At 36.3% G+C, this 23,150-nt stretch overlaps 1 protein-coding gene across 1 annotated transcript in view; it reads left to right on the top strand.

Moving 5' to 3' along the window:
* Positions 1-14,119: 14,119 nt before the first annotated feature.
* CHST9 (carbohydrate sulfotransferase 9) overlaps positions 14,120-23,150 on the top strand; it is a gene marked incomplete at both ends in the record, with an annotated part of 212,974 nt that continues 203,943 nt past the window's right edge. Inside the window, one exon of the mRNA XM_084252923.1 lies at positions 14,120-14,240. Within this exon, the coding sequence (XP_084109049.1) occupies positions 14,120-14,240 (121 nt within the window). The remainder of the gene's footprint in view (positions 14,241-23,150) is intronic.

Below are 23,150 nucleotides of genomic sequence, written 5' to 3'. Positions count from 1 at the left end.
TTTTGTTCTTTTGCCCTACCTTCTGAAAATCACTTTGACTTATCTTCTGATTTGTATGTTGAGTTTTTATTTTGGTTACAGTTTTCACTTGCAAGAGCTTTTATTTATGATCATTATTTAATTAGATTCTTTGTAGGAAATTTAGAACACTAATTCCATTGAGAGAGCAAACAAAGTGAAGGTAGCCCTTGTGATGAGGAATGGCTTTGATTTTTGGCAGAACTTCTGAGTCAGCAGTTTTCTGATTAACTTCGTGCTGCTCTGTATCTCAGCTCTTCCTCTATGTTGCTCATCTCACCTTCCAGGTGTTGCAGCTTATGTAACTTCTTCTTGAAATATGCTTTAGGGAGATGTTTTGGGATCTTCACACCACTGACAATTTTGGTGGAAATGGTGATGACAAATTTCTGGTGTGTCCTATACTGGGGAACTCAACTGAGGGAGAGAGTACTATGTAGCAAGCCCCTGCCCAGCTGCTACCAGAAAACCAGCCCTTTACCTCTGTGATGCCCAGTGAAGATAATCAGCATTGTTCCAAAAGTGATGCCAACTTGCATTCTTCTCACAGGCTAGCTCAAGGTTTTTTGTGGTGGTTCAACCTCTTTCAAGGTGCATCTTCAGCAGGACAGTATCTAGGCATTTCATAATGTTTAATCATAATGTTTAATCACCACCATTCTTGTCACCACCAACTAGTTTTGTGTTGGTAGCAAGAACCTTTTTTTTCTTTTCAATCCTGCATTTAGCTGCCGAATATGTCTTCTTGTACATGATCTTTCTGGAATATACAGCAGATCAGGAATATCTGCCAATCCTTCTACAGGGACAGGGTTTCAGCTGCAGTGGGACTTCCCCTTCTTAGGGGTTTCAGTCTTGGCCTTCTAATCTTACTACCAGCACCAGCTTTCTTGGCTTCAGGTTTCTTCTCTTTAATAACCTCTTTCTCAGTCTTTTTGCCTACAATCTTGTAAGATGGGAAAGTGAGTACAAGAGTGCCCCTGGGTTTCTTTTATCAAATATAATGTCCTTTGCTGCTCTAATGGAACCAGTATTATCTCTTCTAATTGTCTAAAGTTTTTTGAGATTTTGCTGTTAATGTTTTCTCCCATTCTTTGCCTTGCTTCTTTCCTGGTTATCTACCTTCTCTCTTGCTTTCCTCTCTTGGGGAACTTAGTGTACCTTCCCGGAGTTTACAACACACTGCATTTTGCTTCTTGTTGGTATTTATGAAACCACTTAGATCTCAACATTTATGTTCTCTTAAGTTAGTTATCATTACTCTGCCTACATTTCATTTTCTAAAATTTTACTGTCTTTGTAATCATCTCCTCTTTCCTTATTTACATCTTCCTAAAGGTGTTTTTCTAGTTACTTAGCTTTCATTTTAGAAGGGATTGAAGGAATGCATGAGTTCAGTCTACCCCCATTTAACTGGAAATTCTCTTCATTGATTAATGAAGAAGTTAATGAAATTATTTAAAATTAAGTGCTCTAATAATAACATTAAAAGCCTCACTATTCATAATTTTGTAGTATCCTTGAGGTTTCACAATAGTTTTTAAATGTTTCATTCTATTTCCTGCTTTTTTAATGGAATGTTAATTTTCAGAGTTATTTATTATTCTTGCCTTGACTTGTTGGCATCATTTCAGGCTTCCCATATATCTACACTTATTTCAATAAGTACCTTAGGCAGTTACTTTGATATTTTAATATGAGCACCATTTTTGTGGTGTGTTCTTTGAAAATGCCTTAAGAATGTAACATATGAATTTTGTCAGTAGATACTTTTGCAGATTTAATTTTTTTTTCTTTTTTAGACCAAGATTGGTAGATTACCACCTTTTTCCCTTTTATTTCATTTTATTTCTCTATTAAATGGTTGTCGGCTAAGCACAGATGGGCTAGAATGTGAAACAAGAGGAAACAGAAAGAGCACATATGAGAATTTAATAAATATTTGCATGAGATTGCTTGAAGCTAGCAATGAATACTTGGCTCACAAACTTTACTGTCTATAAGAAACAAATCATATTCATTTTAGAATATACACATTTCCAGTGTTTTATAGAATTTTATGTTAGCCATAAAGTTTTATTATTTTATGCAAAGCAGTGTTATCTTTTCTATAAGAGACATATCATTATACAATAGCAACACATAGATAATATATAATAGAGAACAAAAAATATTCCAAATAGGTATTGACTGTGTGACTTATCTTTACTAGAAATAACTACCCAATATCTTGTATAAGGAAACATAATATTCTATAAATACATTTTTATAAGGATTTTATTGCCTCTGTGATGAACAGAGTGGGAATTTAGAAATAATATATAGTTGGCAATGTATAAGTCATTTTATCTAGATAACAAGTACCAATAATAATAAGACAATCTATGTTTTATTGTCTTACCAGAAAAATAATTACTTGAAAGTATGTCCAGATCATTTTTTGAATGTAGAGCAGTGACAAACTTTTTGTCTAAATTATGTATCACAGGTATTTGCTATGCTATCAAGTAGATGTAGTGTTACCTATTTGACATGAAATATAACTATTGCTATTATACTGTAAAAAAAGGATATTCCCAAACCTGTTTGATCCATTCTGTTTTATATTATAGCTAATACTCTAATTTGAACTACTCATTACTTTCTAGAAGTAAAAAATAGATCAAAATAACTTTCTAACATTATTTGCACCTTGCTGCTTAAATGCTGCCAATTTTTGTTTTCTTGAGATCTTCTGGAAGTAGATATATTGTTATAAGACACCTTTAAAAATCTCTTCTTTTCTTTCTCCTTCATTGTTCTGGCTTTGGATCATAATATCATGTTTTTGGTAAAATGCTCCAGCAAACTCACTAGGTGTGGTAAAACCATTACATGCCCTGCTATATATTGGAGTACCTCCCTAAAAAGTAACTCCCTCTATTAAGTAAACGTGTAAAATTCATGCCTTACTACTATTGAAATAGAAAGTTAAATGTTTAATTATCATGTAATGATTGTTTACATTGTACCCAAAGTACCTCATTATTTAAGGATAATGGGCATATATATGACATTTGTATATATACAGCTATCATTCCCTGCTGTGCCCTATATGTAAACTTTTTCTCTGTTGATACTTTAATGGTCAGAATAGTAAATTCTCATCTTTCTATTCATCTCTTCAAAATCCTTTGGTCCTTTTTGGTCCCTTTTCACTAATTTCCACGTTGACCAAGTCATATTTTCTGTCCCTACCTGTTTTCACTTTTTGGGAGTGCCGTATTTAAGAATTAACCCTCATTCCTACTGTTCCTTAAATCCTTTCTCAACATTTATTTATTAAATGCTCTATTTACTGTCTACCATGTAATAGCATCCTACCTTTGTCCTTAATTACACTTGCATTTTGATGTGTTTCCTGCTTCACAGTCCTTTCTCTTGAATGCCCTTTTACTAATTTCTGTCTCCCTTTTATTTCATGGAAGGAAATCCTCACAGCTCTAACCTGTAACATATTTATCTTCCCATTTTTATCTGTGGTTGCTCCAATGTAACCATTACTTCAATGGTGCTGATTCTCATTCATGCTTGGGTTGTAGCCACTTCTTCTGAGACCTGCATTTAAATAAAAGCATTAACAAACTCAAATGTGTCTGGAGGAAGATGATTAAATTGATTGAATGCTACTAAACTGGGTCCCATAAGGAAAGCTGAAGGAATTCTGTATATTTATTGTTTATCCTGAAGTAAAAAATGATTAACAGTAGACAGGATAATTGTTTTCAATAATTGGAATGTCTGTCATATAAAAGAAAACGAATTTGTTATAAGTTGTTCTAGAAGGCTCTATTAGAACCAACTTCTGCAGGTTATGAAGAGAGAGATTCCAATAGTCTTTTGATAAAGATCAGGGATTAAACCTTCTTTGTTTTGCTTTTGCCTGTGGGGCCTATTACAGAGCCCTGGTCATATTCAGACCTAATGGCTGTTTATTGATTGGATTGCATTGGCTTGAATTGAAAGAATAAACATTTCTAAACAGTAAAAATAACTGCTTTTTGAAGTAAAAATACCCAATCTTTTAACAAATACTTATTGATTAACTGCAATGCTATTGGTCCTGTGCTAGGCATCTGGAATAAAAAATATTAACGTCTTAATATTGTGAAAGTCTTCTTGGGTCAAACATCCTTCTAAATATTTTTCATGTATTCATTTATTTCTTAGCAACCTCACATGATAGGTAATTTTATTATCCCAGTTAATTTTTTTAACATTTATTTGTTTAGGCATACAAGAACTGGGGTACAGGCCAGAGATGCTGGGGGTGAGGGGATTCACTAGAGACAGTGGGGAACAGAACAGGCAGACTGACTGAAATACACTGCTGAGGGGAGCAGCAGGCGAGACAGGAAAGGTCTGCTGCACCATGTGGGTAGCTCCCTGGCTGGCTAGGGATCAAGCTCATGCTGCAGAGGCTGTGGCTAGCTTCACACTGCTGTGCTTAATCCCTTGTATTGCCAGGGAGGCTCCTACCCCATTTACATGTAAGGACAAAATTCGTTATTAAGTTGTGATTTGAACCCAGGCAGTCAAGCTCCAGAATCTTCATATTAACCACTACAATAAATTGCCTCTAGTAAGATCGAAAGAAAGGATGTGCATGAATGAAAGAACAGGCATTTTGGACTGGAATGCAATGTAGTCTGAGCCCTGCTATAGGGACTACATGGTCACTGCTGCTCCTTTCTCTTCCTGAATGCCTCTGGTCTTCCTTACCTGCAGTCCAGCCTCCAGATCAGTTGCCTCTGAGTGGTTTTTCTAAAACATAGCTCTGCCTCTAAACCTATCCTTGGTTCCCCAGTGGCTGCAAGATGAGTCTAATCACCATAGTTTGATGCCAAGGCCTTCTGTGTCTATCTTTTCCTGAACCTCCTACTTCTCTCACTGAACTTGACGTCAAACCATGTGGTTAAATTCACCCTTTCTGTAGATTTCTTGTCTGGGGAGATAGCAAGGAAATGGTGAGCCTTTACTTCAATAATCAATATAAAATGCTTAGAATAGGGCCTCCCCTGTTGGCACAGCTGGGCTGCGTTGGGCTGAGAAGCTGCCCGCAGCCTCTGCAGCACCAGTTCGATCCCTGGCCGCCGGAGAGGGTCCCACATGGCACGACAGACCTCTCCTGCCTCATCTGCTGCTCCCCTCAGCAGTGTACTTCGTTGGTCTGCCTGTTCTGTTCCCTGCTCTGGCTCTGGTGAATTCTCTCACCCTCCTGCGCTTCTGACTGTACCCAGTGCTTGTATAAATAAATAAATAAATCTTAAAAAAAGAAAATGCTTAGAATAGTACCAGAATGTCATAATTGCTTGATAATTGTTAGCACTATCATTTTCATTTATTTCTTGTTATCCCAACAAAAGTTGTTTGACCTGAAATACAGTTTTCCCCTTTGTTATCTCAGGATGCTTATACTAGATTGTAAAGGAAAGGACATTTTTTGTCTCTCCTGATTTACAAATTCAGAGGCCGAGTGGGTGCAGCCAGGCTCCTGTTAGAAGTTTTCCTCTTTCTCTGCAGATTTCTCAGCTTTACTTTTATCTATGCTGCCTTGATTTTCACTCTGGGTTCCTTAAGGAACACCGGAAGGCTCCAGCAAAAGCAGAAACTATAGGCTTTCTCTTTCACATTCACTGGGAGAGAAAATATCACTTCCCATGACCATACAATCAAAGCTCTACTTAGTTCTGATTAGATTACCTCTGAAATAATTATGGTGGTCAAGAAAAGCCTGGGTTATCTGGTGTAATGGGTTTATTGGTGACCCCCCAAAAAATAATTATGCCCACAGTCTAAATCCTGGAGCCTGCAGTTTTATCTAGAAAAATAGTTTATCCTGTTGTAATTAAATGATCTCAAGAGGAACTCATTTTGGACTATGTGGTTGGGCCCTAAGTCTAATGACACGTGTTCTGATCAGACCCACAGAGGAAAAGACTATGTGATACTGGAAGCAGATATTGGAGCCATTGAAGCCAGAAGAAGCAAAGAGGGACTCTCCCCCAGAGTCTCCAGAGAGAATGTGGTCCTCACCTTGATTTTGAATCTCTGGCCTCTATATTTCTGTAGTTTTAAACCACCAAGGCTGTCAAAATTTATTCCGGCAGGTACAGAAAACTAATACCGATGGCATTCCTGACTGAACTATTTTGATGAGGACAGTAGTATTATACTATTTCTGGCCCATTGCTGGGCCTGGGAGTGGGGACAGTCCATTGTAAACTGCATGACTTCCACACAGAGGAGCAGAATGATACTAGAGAGGCAACACAAATCCATTTGAATTGCCTTTAATTCCACTCTCAACTTGTAATCTACCTACCTCTATTGGTTATACTGCATTTGATCCCAATTATGAATTTGAAGGTTTTTTAATTTGGCATTACTTGGGTTATATTATTAATTAGTACATTAAGTAGTATCCTATATTTCCTTGAAATTGATAGCCCCTCATGCAATCCATAGTTATCTCTTACCTCATCTGACATAGCCCCTTGCTGATCACTCCTTCCAGTCATCTTACACATGCCATTCAAGTTACCATTTGTTTGTAACTTCATGGTCAACTGTAGGATTCCAAAAGACTTTTTAAGAATTCCTTCAATCTGGGCCTCCCCGGTGGCGCAGCGGTTGAGTGTTGGGTTGTGAAGCTGCCCGCAGCCTCTGCAGCGCCAGTTCGATTCCCGGGCGCCAGGCGAGGGTCCCACATGGCGCGCAGACCTTTCCTGCCGTCCGCTGCTCCCCTCAGCAGTGTACTTCGTCTGTCTGCCTGCTCTGTTCTCCACTCTGGCTCTAGTGAATTCTCTCACCCACCCACGCTTCTGACTGTACCCAGTGCTTGTATAAATAAATAAGTAAATCTTAAAAAAAAAAAAAGAATTCCTTCAATCTTCATGGGTTCCTTTAATAAAATAGAATTTGATTTTGTATGTACCTTTCATGTAATATAATGTGATCCTGATATACTTGACCAACATGTAAATGCTTGCTATAGATTCTTGTGATTGTGTTTGAACAAATGTAAAATACAATATTCCGTATCAGTATTTAACTTTGAAATTTTTAGATGGGGAGCAAGTGAAAATGAGGAATGATATGATCAATCCTTTTGGTAATAAATCTCTGTGAATGTGCTTTTCTACAAACAAGTATCTGCAAGGCCCTTCACCTTAGTTTTATGCTGTCTTTATTTTATTGAGGTAACATTGGTTTACAACACTGTATATGAATTAGGGAATAGGTTCACACCACTGCAGAGGATTTGACTCTTTAAATATAGAATTTTGTTGCTTAAAACAAAAAGGCAACTATATAGAACATTAGAATGTAAAATATTAGAATGTAAAAAAATGTGGAATATAAGGGCAAAGCCTTATCTTGTTAGAAATTTTAACTATAACTAAATTTTCATAACAGCTAAGAGTAGAAGGTAACTATTAAATTATACAGGAAATCAAAGCAAAAAATGTTTAACGAAGCACCTATAAATTAGTGTCTAGGAAAGGGATATGTTTTTATGTTAACGTATGATATTAGCACACTGAACAATTGAACTATTATGGGAATAGACAATGAACTATACTTTGGAAATCATGTGAAAAATATTTGAAAAGATGAGCCTTATTGCATCTGTTCAATACAATTTCAGAAACTTTCTTTAAAATGTTACTAAAATAGGGCCTCCCCGATGGCGCAGCGGGTTGAGCGCGGCACTGTGAAGCTGTCCGCAGCCTCTGCAGCGCCGGGTCCATGGAGAATTCCACATGGTGTGGCAGACCTCTCCTGTCTCTCCCGCTGCTCCCCTCAGCAGTGTATTTCAGTCAATCCACCTGTTCTGCTCCCCACTCTGTCTCTGGTGAATTCTCTCACCCTCCAGCACCTCTGACTGTACCCCAGTACTTATATCAATAAATAAATCTTTAAAAAAAATAAAATGTTGCTAAAATACTGTTACTTTATAATAGTATTATTCTGTATTATCTTCCTTTGCTGCTATGACAAATTATAATAAACTGACTTTAAAAAATGTACTCTCTTAACAGTTCTGAGGGTCACAGGCTAAAATCAGGGTGTCATCAGTCCCACATTACTTTTTGTATGTTCTAGGTAGGATTCATTTCCTTGCCTTTTGTAACTTGCAGATGTCACCTGTATTGTTCTGTTGTTTCCTTCCTCATTTCCATCATTTCCAAAACTAACAAAGGCTGGTTTTGTTCTTCTCACATTACCTGTTTTTCCCTCTTCCAGTTTTAGGACCCTTGTGATTATATTGGGCCCACTCAGGTAATCCAGAATAATCTTCATTCCTTGTGCAACCATAATTCCCCATTGCTATGTAAGGTAAGATTCACAGGCTTCTGTCATTAGGAGGTGCACCTCTTCTGCCTTCCACATATATATCGTCAAATTTCTGGTCTTGATAAACTTTCCTATTGTGATATAAAATGTAATTGTTGGAGGAAGCTGTGTAAAGGGTACACAGACACTTGGTACTACTTTTGTTTATTAGTGGAGGATTGAAAAGACTGAATTTATCCACAGGCAGCAAATTTTGCATAGCTGCTTCACAGACTTTAAGTCTATACAGATGGCTTTGCTTTTTGTCTTCTGGAGCAAAGAGCTGTCAATCCCAGAACATTTTACAGTATGTTCACATGATAAAATTGACAACTGACTTCTTGCAAATTTTCATACATGATAGAAGACAATGGATATTATTCCAGAAATGAGGACAAATAGAAAATAATTTTTACATACAAAATCTAAGATAATTTGACTCTAATATTTGCTAGAAGAAAGTGAAGTCAAAGTATAATATAAAACATTTAATTAACAAATTAATAATCATAAATATTTCTTTTAAATGATGAAATTAACCAGAAAATCTCAAACATGATTGGGGTGAAATAAGAGTGTTCAGTGAGTGTTTAGAACTTGCTAAGGTTCTTATGAAAACTGAATTTTATTAGAAAAAATTATAGTAAAGAGTTTTATTTAAAATACAACTTAGCTAACAAATAAAATGTAGATTCAATTAGAAATAAAATATAAAAAAGAGGATAAAAGCCATTTTAAAAATGAATTTAAAATAAATTTATGGTCATTTAAATTATGAAATATGTAGAACTTCATGATACTGTAAATACATGTAAAAAGAGCACATGGTATGCTGTTAATTTACTTTTAAAGGAAGTTAGTAGCATTATATAAATGTGTTTTATAAAGAAGAAGATCTAAAACACATGAATTATTTTCAAATCAAAAACTTTGAGAAAAAACAAAATATTCCTAAAGAAGAAAGTAGAATGAATAAAGAAATAAAGAGATGAAACCAATAAGATATAGCACAATCAACAATTTGCTTTGTACTTTTTTTAATGCGAGGAAAATAAAATTTTTTTAAATGACCTATGGAGACCTCGGATTAACAGTGATACTCATCTTATTATACTGGGAAGACTTAAAATAGTATATATTTTGGCTTACCCCTGTAATTTATAATACTGATGAAATTGTCAAAAACAACTTCAACAGACTTGTTAAGGACCATGACTAATTGATAAAAACTATATATATATATATATAAATAGAATAAGAGTGAATTGAAAGTCACTGAAATCAAGCAAAAGAAGCTAGAAGCAGGTCATTTGGGAAATGCTTCCCAAGCAATGGAGATTGGGATTTACATCCTCCTTGTAGAATTTTGTGGGTTCCTCCACCCATTGAAGTACCATTGTTTTACATCCTTGTTAGTTTTGACAGAATAGGCAGTGACTACACCTGAAGGGGAATATCCTATGCTGTATACTTTCTTTTAAAGATTTATTCTTTATTTATTTATGCATACAGGAACTGGAGTACAGGCCAGAGGTGTAGGGAGTGAGAGGATTCACCAGTGACAGAGTGGGGAGCAGAACAGGCAAATCTACTGAAATACACTGCCGAGGGGAGCAGCAGGCAAGATTGGAGAGGTCTGCTGCTCCATGTGGGTGGCTCCCTGGCAAGGGATGGATATTGAACCCAGGCTGCAGTGGCTGGCAATAGCTTGATAGCACAAGACTTAAATAAATCCTGTGGTACCTGGGAGACCCATATGCTGTATACTTACAAATAAAAAAGAAGATCTCACCAAAAATTGTTCAAAGAAAATAAGAGGAAAGACACAATTACATAATGTTAGGAATGAAGAGGACTATCCCTACAACTATGAAAGAGATCTTTAAAATACATAAACACCTTTATACTTACAAACTTAGAAACTAAACTATAACTCTGAATTAGATAGTTGTAAGCTATCGTTGCCTTAAAAAACACACACAGAGGGCCTTCCTGGTGTTGCAAGGGATTAAGGCATAACCTATGAAGCTATCAGCTGCCACTGTAGCACTAGTTCCATTCCCAGTCAGGGAGCTACTCACATGGTGCAGCGTATCTCTCCTGACTTGTCTGCTGCTCCTGTCAGCAGTGTATTTCAGTCAATCCGCCTGTTCTGTTCCTCACGCTGTCTCTGGTGAATCCTCTCACCCCCCACACCTCTGGCTTGTACCTCAGTTCTGTATGCATAAATAAATCTTTAAAGAAAAACTGATTTAAAAAAAAAATTTGGAAATTAAGAGAAAATGATAATTGTATAGGCAGTGTAATTTTCTAACGTTCACTCAAAAAAGTAACATAAAATTAATAAAATTACATCAGTAATCAGATTCATATTCTGTCACTCAAAGACAGGCCCAGATGTTTGTACAAACATAGAAGATGAGGTTGAACCGATAAAACAGAAAAGTAAATACAAAACCTATATAGGAATTTGAGCTATAACAAAATCAGCATTATATGTCAGCAGTAAAATGACAAATGTTATATGTAATGGATTGCACACAATGTACCAAAAGTAAATTCCAGGTGAATTGAATTCTTAATTATGAAATTTAGATTTTTAATATTTTTGAAAGGAAATATAGAAGAATATTTTCATTTTTGAATGGAAGGAAAATTATTTTGGGAGATTCAGAAAGAACACTACCTGAGCTTGATCCACCTATTTCTCCAAAATCCTAGCCTGCTCTATGGTTTGGGTAATTCACCGAAATAGTTTGCATAAGAGGTTCTCTGATACTCAGATTTTCAGTTGGGTTTGCCAACTGAGTCACTGACAGCAGGTATAAGAACAGGGGGACATCAAGAGTGGGATTGTTATCTAAAGGCGTCTGTTGGTATCCATCGCTATTTAAAAAATTAACTTGTATGTATTGGAAATGAGATGACCTTTTATATTCCATAGCTGTTTGGGATTAATCAGTGGGATATGCCAATAAAAATAAACATGTATTTTTAACAGAATCGCAGATGACCTTCTTTTCAGTATTTCAGTAGCCCATATTTTTCCTTTTAGAGATTAGAACAAAAGATTATAAATACAACTGGAAAATTCATCAATTATCTCTATTTCATTATTGGAGTTCTAAATTCAGTTCAGTGCAACACATTGTTGAGTACCTGTTAGGTTTAAAGTACTGTGTTTACAAGCAGAGAGAGAGAGGAGTAGTGCAAAATACATGAAGCCTTTGACCATGGAAATCTTGTATAATGCTTGTACATAAAATAGCATTATTCCAAGTAATTTCAATCTCCAGTAGTCTGCACTTTTTCCGCAGGCATGGAGTTAGATGTATGATCACCAAATAGGTGTGTTTTCCCATCACAACTGACCTTCAGGTTTGCTTAAAGCAATACTGCTGCTCCTATTGCCTCACCTTTGTTTAATGAGAGCCATTTCCTAATGCCAATGTTGGGTTAATGGACTGAGATGGGAGAAAATCAAACGTATCTCTCAGTTTCACACCAGATTGCCTTTCTGCCTTGTGGCTTTAATCACTCAATCCTACTCACATCTGCCATAATAACAATTATGGGTTTTCTACTGACTTCTTACCCAGGAGGATATGTCGGAATATAGCAACATCTCCTGAAGAAAGGAAGGGCAAATTCTTAATCTTTTTCCAGCATCATAGGCAATAATTTTCCTCTGCAACCCCGAAGGAGCTCTTCTTTTGGATTTCACACCCCCCATTCCCACAGGTTTGTGGCTCTGTTCTGATTTATGCATTTTCTTTATCCTCTTTCTTCTGCGTGAAGTTGTAATTATGTAGACAGATTGTAAAATCTCTTTCTTTTTGTAAACAACTATTTCTTTGTTAGTAGTAGATTTGGTTTAACTGGTTTCCTGAAACTTCTTATAGAGCCAGGAATTGTATCTGTTCATTGTTTAACTGATGCATCAAGAAAAAAACTGGCTTCTCTTCATAGCTTTTCTTGAGGAATTAAACTTTGGGATACCTCAAATTGCAAGTCTCCCTTGGGAACTATTCTTTGGAAAACCCATAATATTTAAATTTTAAGCCAATGTAAGGGCAAAGTATCACTCACTTAAATAAGCCAAATAATGATAATTTCAGTTCCCCTGCTTATCTAAACACTTCCTCTTCTACCAAAATGAAGAAAATGCTTGAAATCTGAAAAAGCACTTATGAAAATGTTAATAGTTGCCCCTTCCTCAGGGAACTCAGAGAAGTGGATTTGGGAAAGAGCCTCAGGTAATGCTGACAACCATTGTTTTCCCTCTGGCCCCTTTCTGGTACTAATTAAACTAATTTTAAAATGTGTTTGTAGAATGACTTCTTTTGGTGGTTCTGTTTAAATACTTTTAACAATTTGGTGGATTTCCTTCTTCTAAAAAGAAGATCATCCACCAATTTCACTTCTAATTCTGACCTCTTAGGCTTCCTTTGAAGTTCTATGTTTGTGTGAAAATTGGTTTGCCAAAAATAGGTGAAGCCTAGCAAATTCCCACAGCAATTTTTAACTTTTAACTCACTCCTTGCCAAACGCCTCATAAAATGACTATTCTCCCAGAAGTTTTCAAGGCATATTTGGAGGGAAAGAAGAGAGATCATGTTTAGACACAACAGTGTGTGTAATATCGTCACCTTGAAGAGATGTTTATTCCATGTATCCTAAAGGCAGTGTCTGTGCTCTGGGAGCCAATGTCTTTGGCCTGTGTCCGATATAAAACCATATAAAATCATGACCCTGGCCTCATTAGACTGGTTGCTAATGATGTGAGTTCACCATGCAGACTACTGCATTTTTGCTCGCTAGTTCACAGGAAATAAGGATTCTTAATTTGGTTTTCAGTGAGAGAACCTAATGATATTTTATGCATAACTTTGTGTGTGTTTATAGTTTTCTAAGGAGAGGTTTACATTTTCATTAGACTCTCAATAGAGGGTAAGACTTAAAATAGGTCAAGATTTACTAAAAATGATTGTTCTAAAGCAAAGTCTTTTCAATTAAATAAAGGAAATTATTTATCACTGAACTAGATTTCTGTAATCTGAGGGAGGTTTCTGTTCTCCAGTGTTTTGTGGGGAAGGGACCTTGAACTGTGAACTTTCAGTATTCTTCTTTGTATGTCTTTGAGATATTTTAAAAGTTGGAGAATTTTATTATTTCTCATGAGAGGAAAATGACAGATGAAAATGACAGATTTTTGAACTTTATATGTATTTTAAGACATGAAGTGATTTTTCCCTTCATTCTATGAATGTGTTTTTCAAAACTCCTTCTTCAGCAATCCATCCTATTAGTCTTCTTTTCCATCACAATTATCTTAAGGTAACCTGAACCCTACATTACCCTTTACAACACAGAAAGACTTAAGTCTAATCACTCTTCACCTAATTAAATGTTAGTGTGTTACTTATTAACTGTGGCTAATACATTCCTGAGATAAGATAAAGGTTCATAATAGAAAATTGCCATTCCAGGGACATCTACTAGAGTCTCTTCTATCTTCAAAGTGTTACAGTAAGTGTTCATCTTCACTGTTACTGAGATCCTGCATATTTATCACCACATTTGGGAAGAAATGTCATGAACAAGTTACAAGGTACATTTTTTTTTTTTTTAAATTCTAGATTTCATGGAATGAGCACTAAGACAATGAGAAAATCTTGAAGGTCTGTGGAAAAACCAATCTTGTCTTCAGAAATGAGAAGAAATGCAGCCTTCTGAACTGGTCATGAACCCCAAACAAGTCTTCCTCTCGGTGCTGGTATTTGGAGTAGCAGGACTACTCCTCTTCATGTATTTGCAAGTCTGGATTGAAGAACAACATACAGGTATGACACAGACTGTGTTTTCCCATTGTAATTATAGTGCTCATTTTCAGTTAAATAAGCTGCAAGCAATATTTATAGATCTATGGAAGTCGCAGTATTTCCAACAACAAAAAATTAAACACCAACTGAAATCCTTAGCTCCTAAAAGAAAGGATGATGATACTGTTTTGGTGGGCATTTGCTTGGTGGCTTGGGACAATACTTAGAACTTTCATTATCTTAGGGGAATAACAGCAGCCCATTTTCTGAGCTCTGACTCCTTGTAGAGAACATGTTTACTAAAATGTAACATTTATCCTGCTACTGGTATGTCCAGTCAGTACTGGACACAGGTCTAAAAGGAGCTGAGTATACTGAAACTTTTCCTAATCCTTCTTAATATTTTAGTTGATACTCAAAATTGATTGGAAAAATCCTCAATACCTTTACTAGAAAGCAAGGGTGGCAAACCTTACCTTAAGAAATCAGAAAGAGGGGCCTCCCTGGTGGTGCGAGGGGTTAAACCTCAGCACTGTGAAGCACTCACAGCCACTGCAGCACCAGTTCAATCCCCGCCAAGGGGGTGGACCCACATGGTGCAGGAGACCTCTCCTGTCTTGCCTGCTGCTCCCCTCTGCAGTGTATTTCAGTCAATCTGCCTGTTCTGCTCTCCCCACTCTGTCTCTGATGAATCCTTTCACCTCCCTACACCTCTGGCTTATACCCCAGTTCTTGTATGCATAAATAAATAAATCTTTTTTAAAAAGTAATCAGAAAGAAATATTTTAGACTTTGCATTTCTTACTGCATGTATCAGCTCTGTTGATCATCTTTGTAGATTATACATAAATAGACTAGGTTTTGTTCTAATAAAACTGTATTTACAGACAGGCAGTGGGCCACATTTGGTCCATTAGCAGTAGTTTGCTGATCCTGGCTGTACTTGTCTTGTACTCCATTATAGTTGGCAGTTGCTACATATTGGAGACACTCAGTTATTGTACAATGGATAATGTTTATAATGGTAATAGTATTATTAAAGACAATGTTTTAGAACATCATAGAAATAGGTGTACATTGGTATTGTGAAATTCAATAGTTTTCCTTTAGTAGAAATAGACTACAGTGTATGCCTGCTAAGGAAAATAAAATAAAAATAGAATAATTGTATCCAATTTCTATTTTTTTATTATTCTAAATAATAAAGCCCTATGAATCTATTCTGAGAGATAATTCAATACTGAGTCATAAATATGATAATTTTAAAAGTTGTTGCCATTTTTAATTCCCTTTCCTTGGCTTTCCTCAGAGATGCTTTAGATTTATTTAATTTATATAGTAACACTTATGAAAAGAAATTGCTTATAAATATTTTCTAGAGAATATGTAATATATTGTCAGAACTTATTAATTCACATTTACATAAACTATAATATTTACTGTTTTCTATATTACTGTAATAATTTACTATAACTTATAATATTTAATGATACCAACTATAATAAAATACATAACCCAATTCCTCCTATAACTTCTGGTCTAGATGTTGTTACATAATAAGCTGTCAGTGGATTTTTATTGAATGAGTTAATAAAAGAATGAGTGAGTAGTTTGAAAACTTGCTGCAAACTACAGTCTGTACCTTAGGCAAGGAGGAAGAATCAGAGGTCTCATTATCACAAGGTCTGCTAGTATCATAGTCTCATAACAAATTTTGCATGAGAAATTCTGCCCCTCTGCTTGTGACAATGAACATAAGCTTTAAAACAATTCCTGTAGATAACTATTTTAATGAAGATTTATTCTTCTTTAATAAAACTTCCTTTTGGGGTTTTGCTTTGTTCTAGGCTAGTGCCCTGGGTTGTAATTCCATAGTTTTCTCAGGAGACTGGTATCTGTCTTTCATGTGTGTTTCAAATAACATCAGGAGCATCAGACATTTTTAAAGGCAGTTTCTTTTTGAATCAGAAAATATCTCATTGTGTACTTTGATGTTAAGTTGAAAACTGGAAAATCTGTCTTTTGGACATTTTGAACTGTCACTCACAGAAACTTGGAGGAGTTGATTTTGGTTCCAGAGATCTCTATAAACAGAACAGATTTTAAAACTGAATGGTTTGATATCATATAGTTTTCAGTTATATATGGAAGCTCTTAAGTTATTTTCATATCTTTTTTGAGGCCTTTAAAATTGACTAAGATATGGACTACTTTCTATGCCTTCCTAGCTCTCCTGGGTTTCTATTAAAAATAAAATGCTTTCAGATTACAAAAAAAAATCTCAAATATTCTCTCATGTGATAATAAAAGATAATGTAGAGGTAAGAAGTTTTGGAGGTGAAGTGGGAAAAATGGGTGACAGAGAAATTATAATCCACTTATTTATACAACAGAGAATTCCGTAATATTTGTTTTTAAACATCTTCAATTTAATTATATAATTGTTGTGCTTATTTTCAGTATATTGATGTATTATGAATTTTATTTTATCATTTTTTCCCTAGTTGTTAAGAGTACAAATTTTCATTCAAACAAATCTTGAAAATCTCTAATCTAATGTAGGACCCTGAATGCTTAGCCTCTCTAAGCCTCAATTCCCTTATCTGTAAAATGGGATAATAGCATTTTTCACATAGCATTGCAGTGAGGAGTGGAGGAGACGTGCCTTCACAGCACTTAGAGTGGTGCTTGGTAAGCAGTAGTGCAAATGCATGTGAGCTATTACTGTCCTGGAAATGATCAGACTTGATTTTTCTGTGTTATCACAATTAAGACTCAGCTGCCATCCAGGAAAACAATAGCAAGCTTGTGCCTTGACTGATTAAGAGGGAAAAAAAGAAAAAGGCTCAGTTCCAGGTCTTGTTAAAATAGTTGGAAGGATCTATCTGGCGCAGAGCCATTTTGTTTCACAAACAAGTTGGAAGGCGAATGATAGGATTGAGTACAGAGAGCAGAGTCAGCTTCCAGGAGGATCTCCAGTCTATCAGAGCATTCGCTCCTTCAACAGTAATTTTTGAAACCCTAACAATCAGAGATGCCAAAAACTGGTGAATGTAGATACAGAAAAGAGAAATAGATATAATGCTTGTTTTCAAGGAGACCACAAGTCTCATGAATTGTAAGGGAGAAAATGGTTTTGAGTTCAGGCCAAGGCCTAAGTACAAAAGGATAGTCCACTGTCACACAAAGAAGAAAGACCCTCTATAATGAAGTGAAATAGTTGGCACCAGGAGAAAGAGCCCCATCCATTCTCATGATGGAATTCTTGACCAGACAGAAGCACTAGAAGAAGCAGTGTCAATGGGGAAGAGGGTGAGCAGGCACATAGGGCCTGATCAGAGCAGAACAGACTTATCTATGGGAAAGATGCAGCAACAAGAGGACCAATCCAGTCCATATCACAAGAATGGGTTGTCTTTTCCCCAGCTACCTCTGAAATGTGCAATCTGGTGGCCTTTCTCTGGGTAGAACCTGACCATTAAATAGAACACTATCAAGTCATGACATAATTATTTTGTACATGTGATAAGCTGCATTTCAGACCCTATCACAAGTCAGAAGCTTAGCTTGAAAAGAATTTAAAGATCATCTTGTATACCACCTACTTCTTTATAAATATAAATCAGATTACTTCACTCTCCTGTTCAAAAAGTTTCAATATTCTATCATTTTCATTAACAAAATCGTCTCACCTTGGCATCTGAGGCTGTGTGTGGTGGGGGAGGTGAGGGTGGGGGGGGTGGTAGTGCTGCCTGTGTCCACAGTCTCAGCCTCCATTTACCAAGCCCTTTGCTGACTCAGTGCTCTCAGTTCAAACCTGGGATGCTCTTCTCCCAGCCTCACCTGCCAGGACTTAGCCTAAATATCACCTGTTTCTATCTCCCTGACAGTCCAGTCAGCTTCCCTCCTATCACATTTATTTCCACAGAGAAGTAATCATAAGCATCAACTGCCTGTTTATTTAACCAGCTGTTGATTTAATTATCTGTTCTCTATCTGTACCTGTCACTATTTTATGAGTTCCACAGAAACAGAGAACTTGTTTATCCCACTTTTTAGTTCAATGTCCCCAGTCCATAGCATGGAATATATATGTGGTAGGTGCTCAGTGGTTGCACTTGTGGTTAAATCATGCTTCAGATATGTTTGCAACATCAGCTAAATAACTGCATCCCCTCAACTGTATAGCCACCTCCTTAGAAAGCTCCATTTATTAAGCTAAAACTCACCTTTTTAACTTCTGCTTATTAGTTCTAGTTGTATTCCTGACATTTCATGAGCCTCACCTTTTTTCCCATAATAAGACCTGATTTTTTTCATGGCAAAGTAGAACCCCAGGTTTTTAAACATTTCATGAAAATAACAATTTAAGTCACCTTCCTCTGAACCCATAATACTCTATATTTTTTTAAAAAATATGATGTTTACTATTCTTGCATGAAACCTGAATTAGAAATACACACATCTAATAAAATATATTCTCAAGCAGTAAAGAGTTATGTACACATATTTTTAAATATATAAAGCAGTGAAAATCGATGCCTGTCCCACTGTGTAATTTATATTCTTTTCCTGAGATATTCCAGAATCAGGTTTAGTCTCAACAATTCTAAACTAAAATTGTTCCCTGGATTTAGTCTATATTATAGAAATCTACTTGAACTGAACATTTTTGTTCAGCACAAATAATTTTTTAGCTATTAATGATGATTTTACATGTTTACCTTAAACGTAGAACTTTTTCTTAACTTTTCTTTCATACCTCTAAGTAAATTTTACTTTCTGATATTTCATTCCTTTCTGATTTACATGAGTACTAATATCTGAATTTAGTTTAGGGTTCAGTATCAGCATTTAAGGTCATAAATCATCATTTAACAAATATGTTATTAGGAACATTTGAAACTGGGGGAATTGCAAGGATAATTTTTTAAGGCCTCAGAAGTTGTCTAAACATTATGACTATCATTTTGCATCTGAAAGAAATATTAACAAATATTTGTAGTGGAAAGCCTTAGGTCCCAGCTACTAACTTCTAGCCTGTTTTGTGTCCTTGAACAAAATGATTCCTTTCCTCTATGATTTCCATACCTTCTCCCAAATAAGAACTTCATAAAATATAACAAATCTTTATAACAATAATCCCAGTAAAATGGATACAGAAATATTTATTTGATATTTTTTCTCACTTCCCTTCAGTGTATAAATGAAAAAAAATGCAAATGTAGAGCACAGAAACTGTTCTCACAGTGCTTGCTTATCAGTATGCCAGCAGAGTAGTTAACAGTTCATCGAGAATCGATTAAAATAATTACTAGATCATTAGTGTGGACTTTGAGTATGAGTGTAAAGACCTCACTCACTAAATAATTCATGGCAATAGGCAAATTAACTCCTATTAGTGAGTATTGATTTGGCATGTTATACCACCTAGTCCAAACTCTCTCATTTTCTTCATTAAAAAAAAAAGACTCTTCTAAATGCCAAAACATCATCTAGTCCTAGCTTCCTGCTCTTACAGAGGAACAACAGAGAGGCTGACATTTGCATAGCCAATAAATAACAAAACTGGCACTAAAACACAATTTTTGATGACCATTTATTTTTCACAAAATATTCTTTCCCTTCTCTTCCTCCTGGATTCCTTCCTCTTCACTACCCCCTTGAGCATCACAAGGAGTCAGGACACATGTGAATTATTAGTTTGTTTCTTAAAGTGACATGAGCCATTCCAGGTGCTGGTAGAGGATCTCCAAGCAGATGAAGCACTGGGAGCAAGGCTATGATTTTTGTTCTACAGTTGAAAAAACTGTAAAGAGAAGAATTTACTATTGAAACAGCCACAGACTTCAAAAGAAGGTTCAATAGCAAAGACCATTGTCTTTGGGAACAACTTACTCTGTGGTTTTCTTTTGAAAGATGTTTCTCAGGAGTTACTCAAGCAATCAAGAGGTTTGGTGGGAACTTTCATCACAGTTGGTGTCCAGTTCACAACAAGTTAATGAGGAATGCAACTTGAAAAGAAAACATAGATTGTTTTTAAATAAGAAAGGAGAACTTCAGTTTTCATTGAATATTCTCTGTGTTATTTTTCCCTAAGTCATAGGATGCAAAAAGTAATATTGAGGTTTTTTTATATGGAGTTGAAAGTAAATATTTATGCACTAATCCAACAGAATTAATCATTAGACTCTGCTTTACTGTCCTCATCCTTGTAGCTCTTTCTTTCACAGTATGAGTTGGCCTGAGTTGATAACATTTATTTATGCGTGCCTCCCCACCTAGTCACTCACTGAGGGTCCGGATTACAGTGCCTGGAACATAGGAAACCCCAATAAAGAGTCCAGTGGGAAGAAATCCGAGAGAGATTGCAGAAACAGAGTGCAATCTGCTGTTTATCCAGTATTTACATTGATCAGTTTTGGGTATGGGTACATTCTAATTCTGTTTGTGACTTTCTAGCTCTGAGATTTCTTGTTGCCTCTTCTGAAGAAGTAAATCATTTTCATGTGACTAATCAGACTATACAGTCACGTAGGGATATGTCTAACCCAGAAATCATATAATCAATGATTATCCTATTAATGGAGCTATATCTTCTCAAAAGATAAAATAGCTACATGCATTGATCAGTCTCCCACACTCTGATAGGCTAGAGGTGTTGGGGAACAATGTACTCTCCTAGAATTACTTAATCAATTTGAGATTTCATTGTGGGACTGTTTTGCTCAGGTCATGAAGAAGCCTCATAAACCATTTTATAGAATATTACATTTCATAGTGTCATCCCTCAAGATCATCTGGCTGTCTGTTTTTATATCTGGCAACTGTCAACATGATAGAAAACTACACCAGACAGATTGGTACCAGGATAAACTGACAGGGTCTTAATGCTGCCTGGCAATCCTGTTTCCTGTTGAGCTTTTCTCTCTTGTTTTTGAGAGGCAGTTTCTGACATGTTACTCTCTCCCCAGTGATATAAACACATTTGCTTCTTCAATTGTCTCTGAAGATAAGTTCTCCTGCTTCCTCATGGAAAAGAGAACTTCATGTCAAAGAAAACTTTCAGAGCTTCCTTCCAATAACATGTGATGTGTCTATTTGACTACATCCCTGAATCTTCTCTCAGCTACTTCTTCTCCTACCCACTTTTGTCTCCCAAGAATTCCTACCTTCTCAGGGATGCTGTCCATCCAGTATTTCTTCACTTTACCTGTATCCTCAGCTCTTCCTCTGCTACTTCATTGTCTCTTTATTCATGCATGGTTCAGTCTCACTGAGCTAAAAATAAAGCACAGCTCAAATACTCAGTTCTTTCAACTACATCTCCCTTTTCTCTAGTCCTTCCCTTTCCTCTCTTTTCATATATTAAAGGAATTTTTTTGTAATCACCATTTCCACTTTATTATTCTCTACTCACCCTTCCCTCACTTACCAGTCTGTGCCCATCAACTGTTGGTCCTGTCCTCCCTGATTACCTTTCAGCCATAAAACCCAGTAACTCCTTCCCAGTCTTCATCTTAGCTCTCTGAAGCATTAGATAGCAGTGGCCTTTAAATGCTACCTTCCCTGATGTCCAGCTTTCCTCGTCTACTCAGACTATATTCTCTGTTCCCTCTGCAGACCAATTGTCTACTTATATCATCCCTAGATGTTGCTGTTCCCACAGATTTCTACCCTCTACCCTCTTTTCTTCTCACTCTACATGCTTTCCCAGTATGATGCCATCCAGAGAAAACTCACCCCTCATGGTTTCCAAAAGCACCAGATTTGGTTTCCAAAGTGCTCCAAAAGCACTTTCTGGGTGTCTTTATGTGAAGGCTCCAGAGTTCCTAAACTCAGTAAGTACAAAGCTAAAGTCATAATTTCTCTCCAGAAGTCTGTCGTCCCCTTTCATTGTTGAGCCAGTTACCCCACTAAGGACCTTGTTATCATTTGTGAGGTCTCCATTTTCTTCTTCCTTCCACCCACAGGAAGTCTTCATGGCACCCCCAATGACTCTTGGCACAAACCTAAACTCCAAAATTTGACTGTCAGGGCTCTTCTTGATATGATCTCTGCTTAACTCTCCAAGCCTATTTTTGCCCATATTACTCATGTTACCGTTACCCTCCAACTGTCCTAAACTTCTCTCAATTCCTTGACCTGTCTAGCAAGTCTCAGATCTAAGCCATTGCAGGTACCTCTAGAAAGCATTTCCTGTATCTGAAATGTTGAGTTACCCCTCCTATGTGCTCCCTGTATTTCCCTATTAAAGACTTACAATGGTGAATTTGGAGAGTTAATAACGTACTCACCACTCTCAACCTCCCACCCAGCCCTGTGAGATAGAAGGTGGTAATAGGGGGAGATTTCATTTTAACTCCCCTGTACCCGCCATTTGCTTCCTCTGGCTATATTAGGATTTTACTAAGTTCAATTGGAAAATACTCCATAAAAACCTTGGAAAAGAAATATGGATACAGGCCATCTCTCTTAGTTGCATATATGCCAGTCTCTAAACTGGCTTTACCATAAAATGATGTTTTCTGTCAGTGTCTTTGAGAACCCACTATCTGATTTCATGGAAAGTACATGATTTTATCTAACATAGTGACATACTTTTTGCAAATCTTCATAAGCAGTGCTTTAGTTATAATGTAAATTGAGCATAATATAATTTGGGGCTTTTCTCTGTAATGAATGTGTGTATAGGTTAGCTATTGAACTTCTATTCTTTTACTCAGAATGATCACTTCTCTCAGTTTTAGCCTTCTGGAATTTCCTTGTTTTCTAGATATTTCAAACTTGCGTAGGGAGCCCATCTATATGGCCACAGTGCAAAATTATTGTCCACAGTATTAGTGATTCTTAAAGGCCAGTAAAGAAAAATGTGGGGTCAGAGTTGTCAGCAGTCACATCAACAGCTATAACTCAGGAAGCTTCTCAATT

Source organism: Talpa europaea (genome assembly GCF_964194135.1).
Source record: "Talpa europaea genome assembly, chromosome: 13".
NCBI lineage: Eukaryota > Metazoa > Chordata > Mammalia > Eulipotyphla > Talpidae > Talpa > Talpa europaea.
This window is presented reverse-complemented; position numbering and strand designations above follow the sequence as displayed.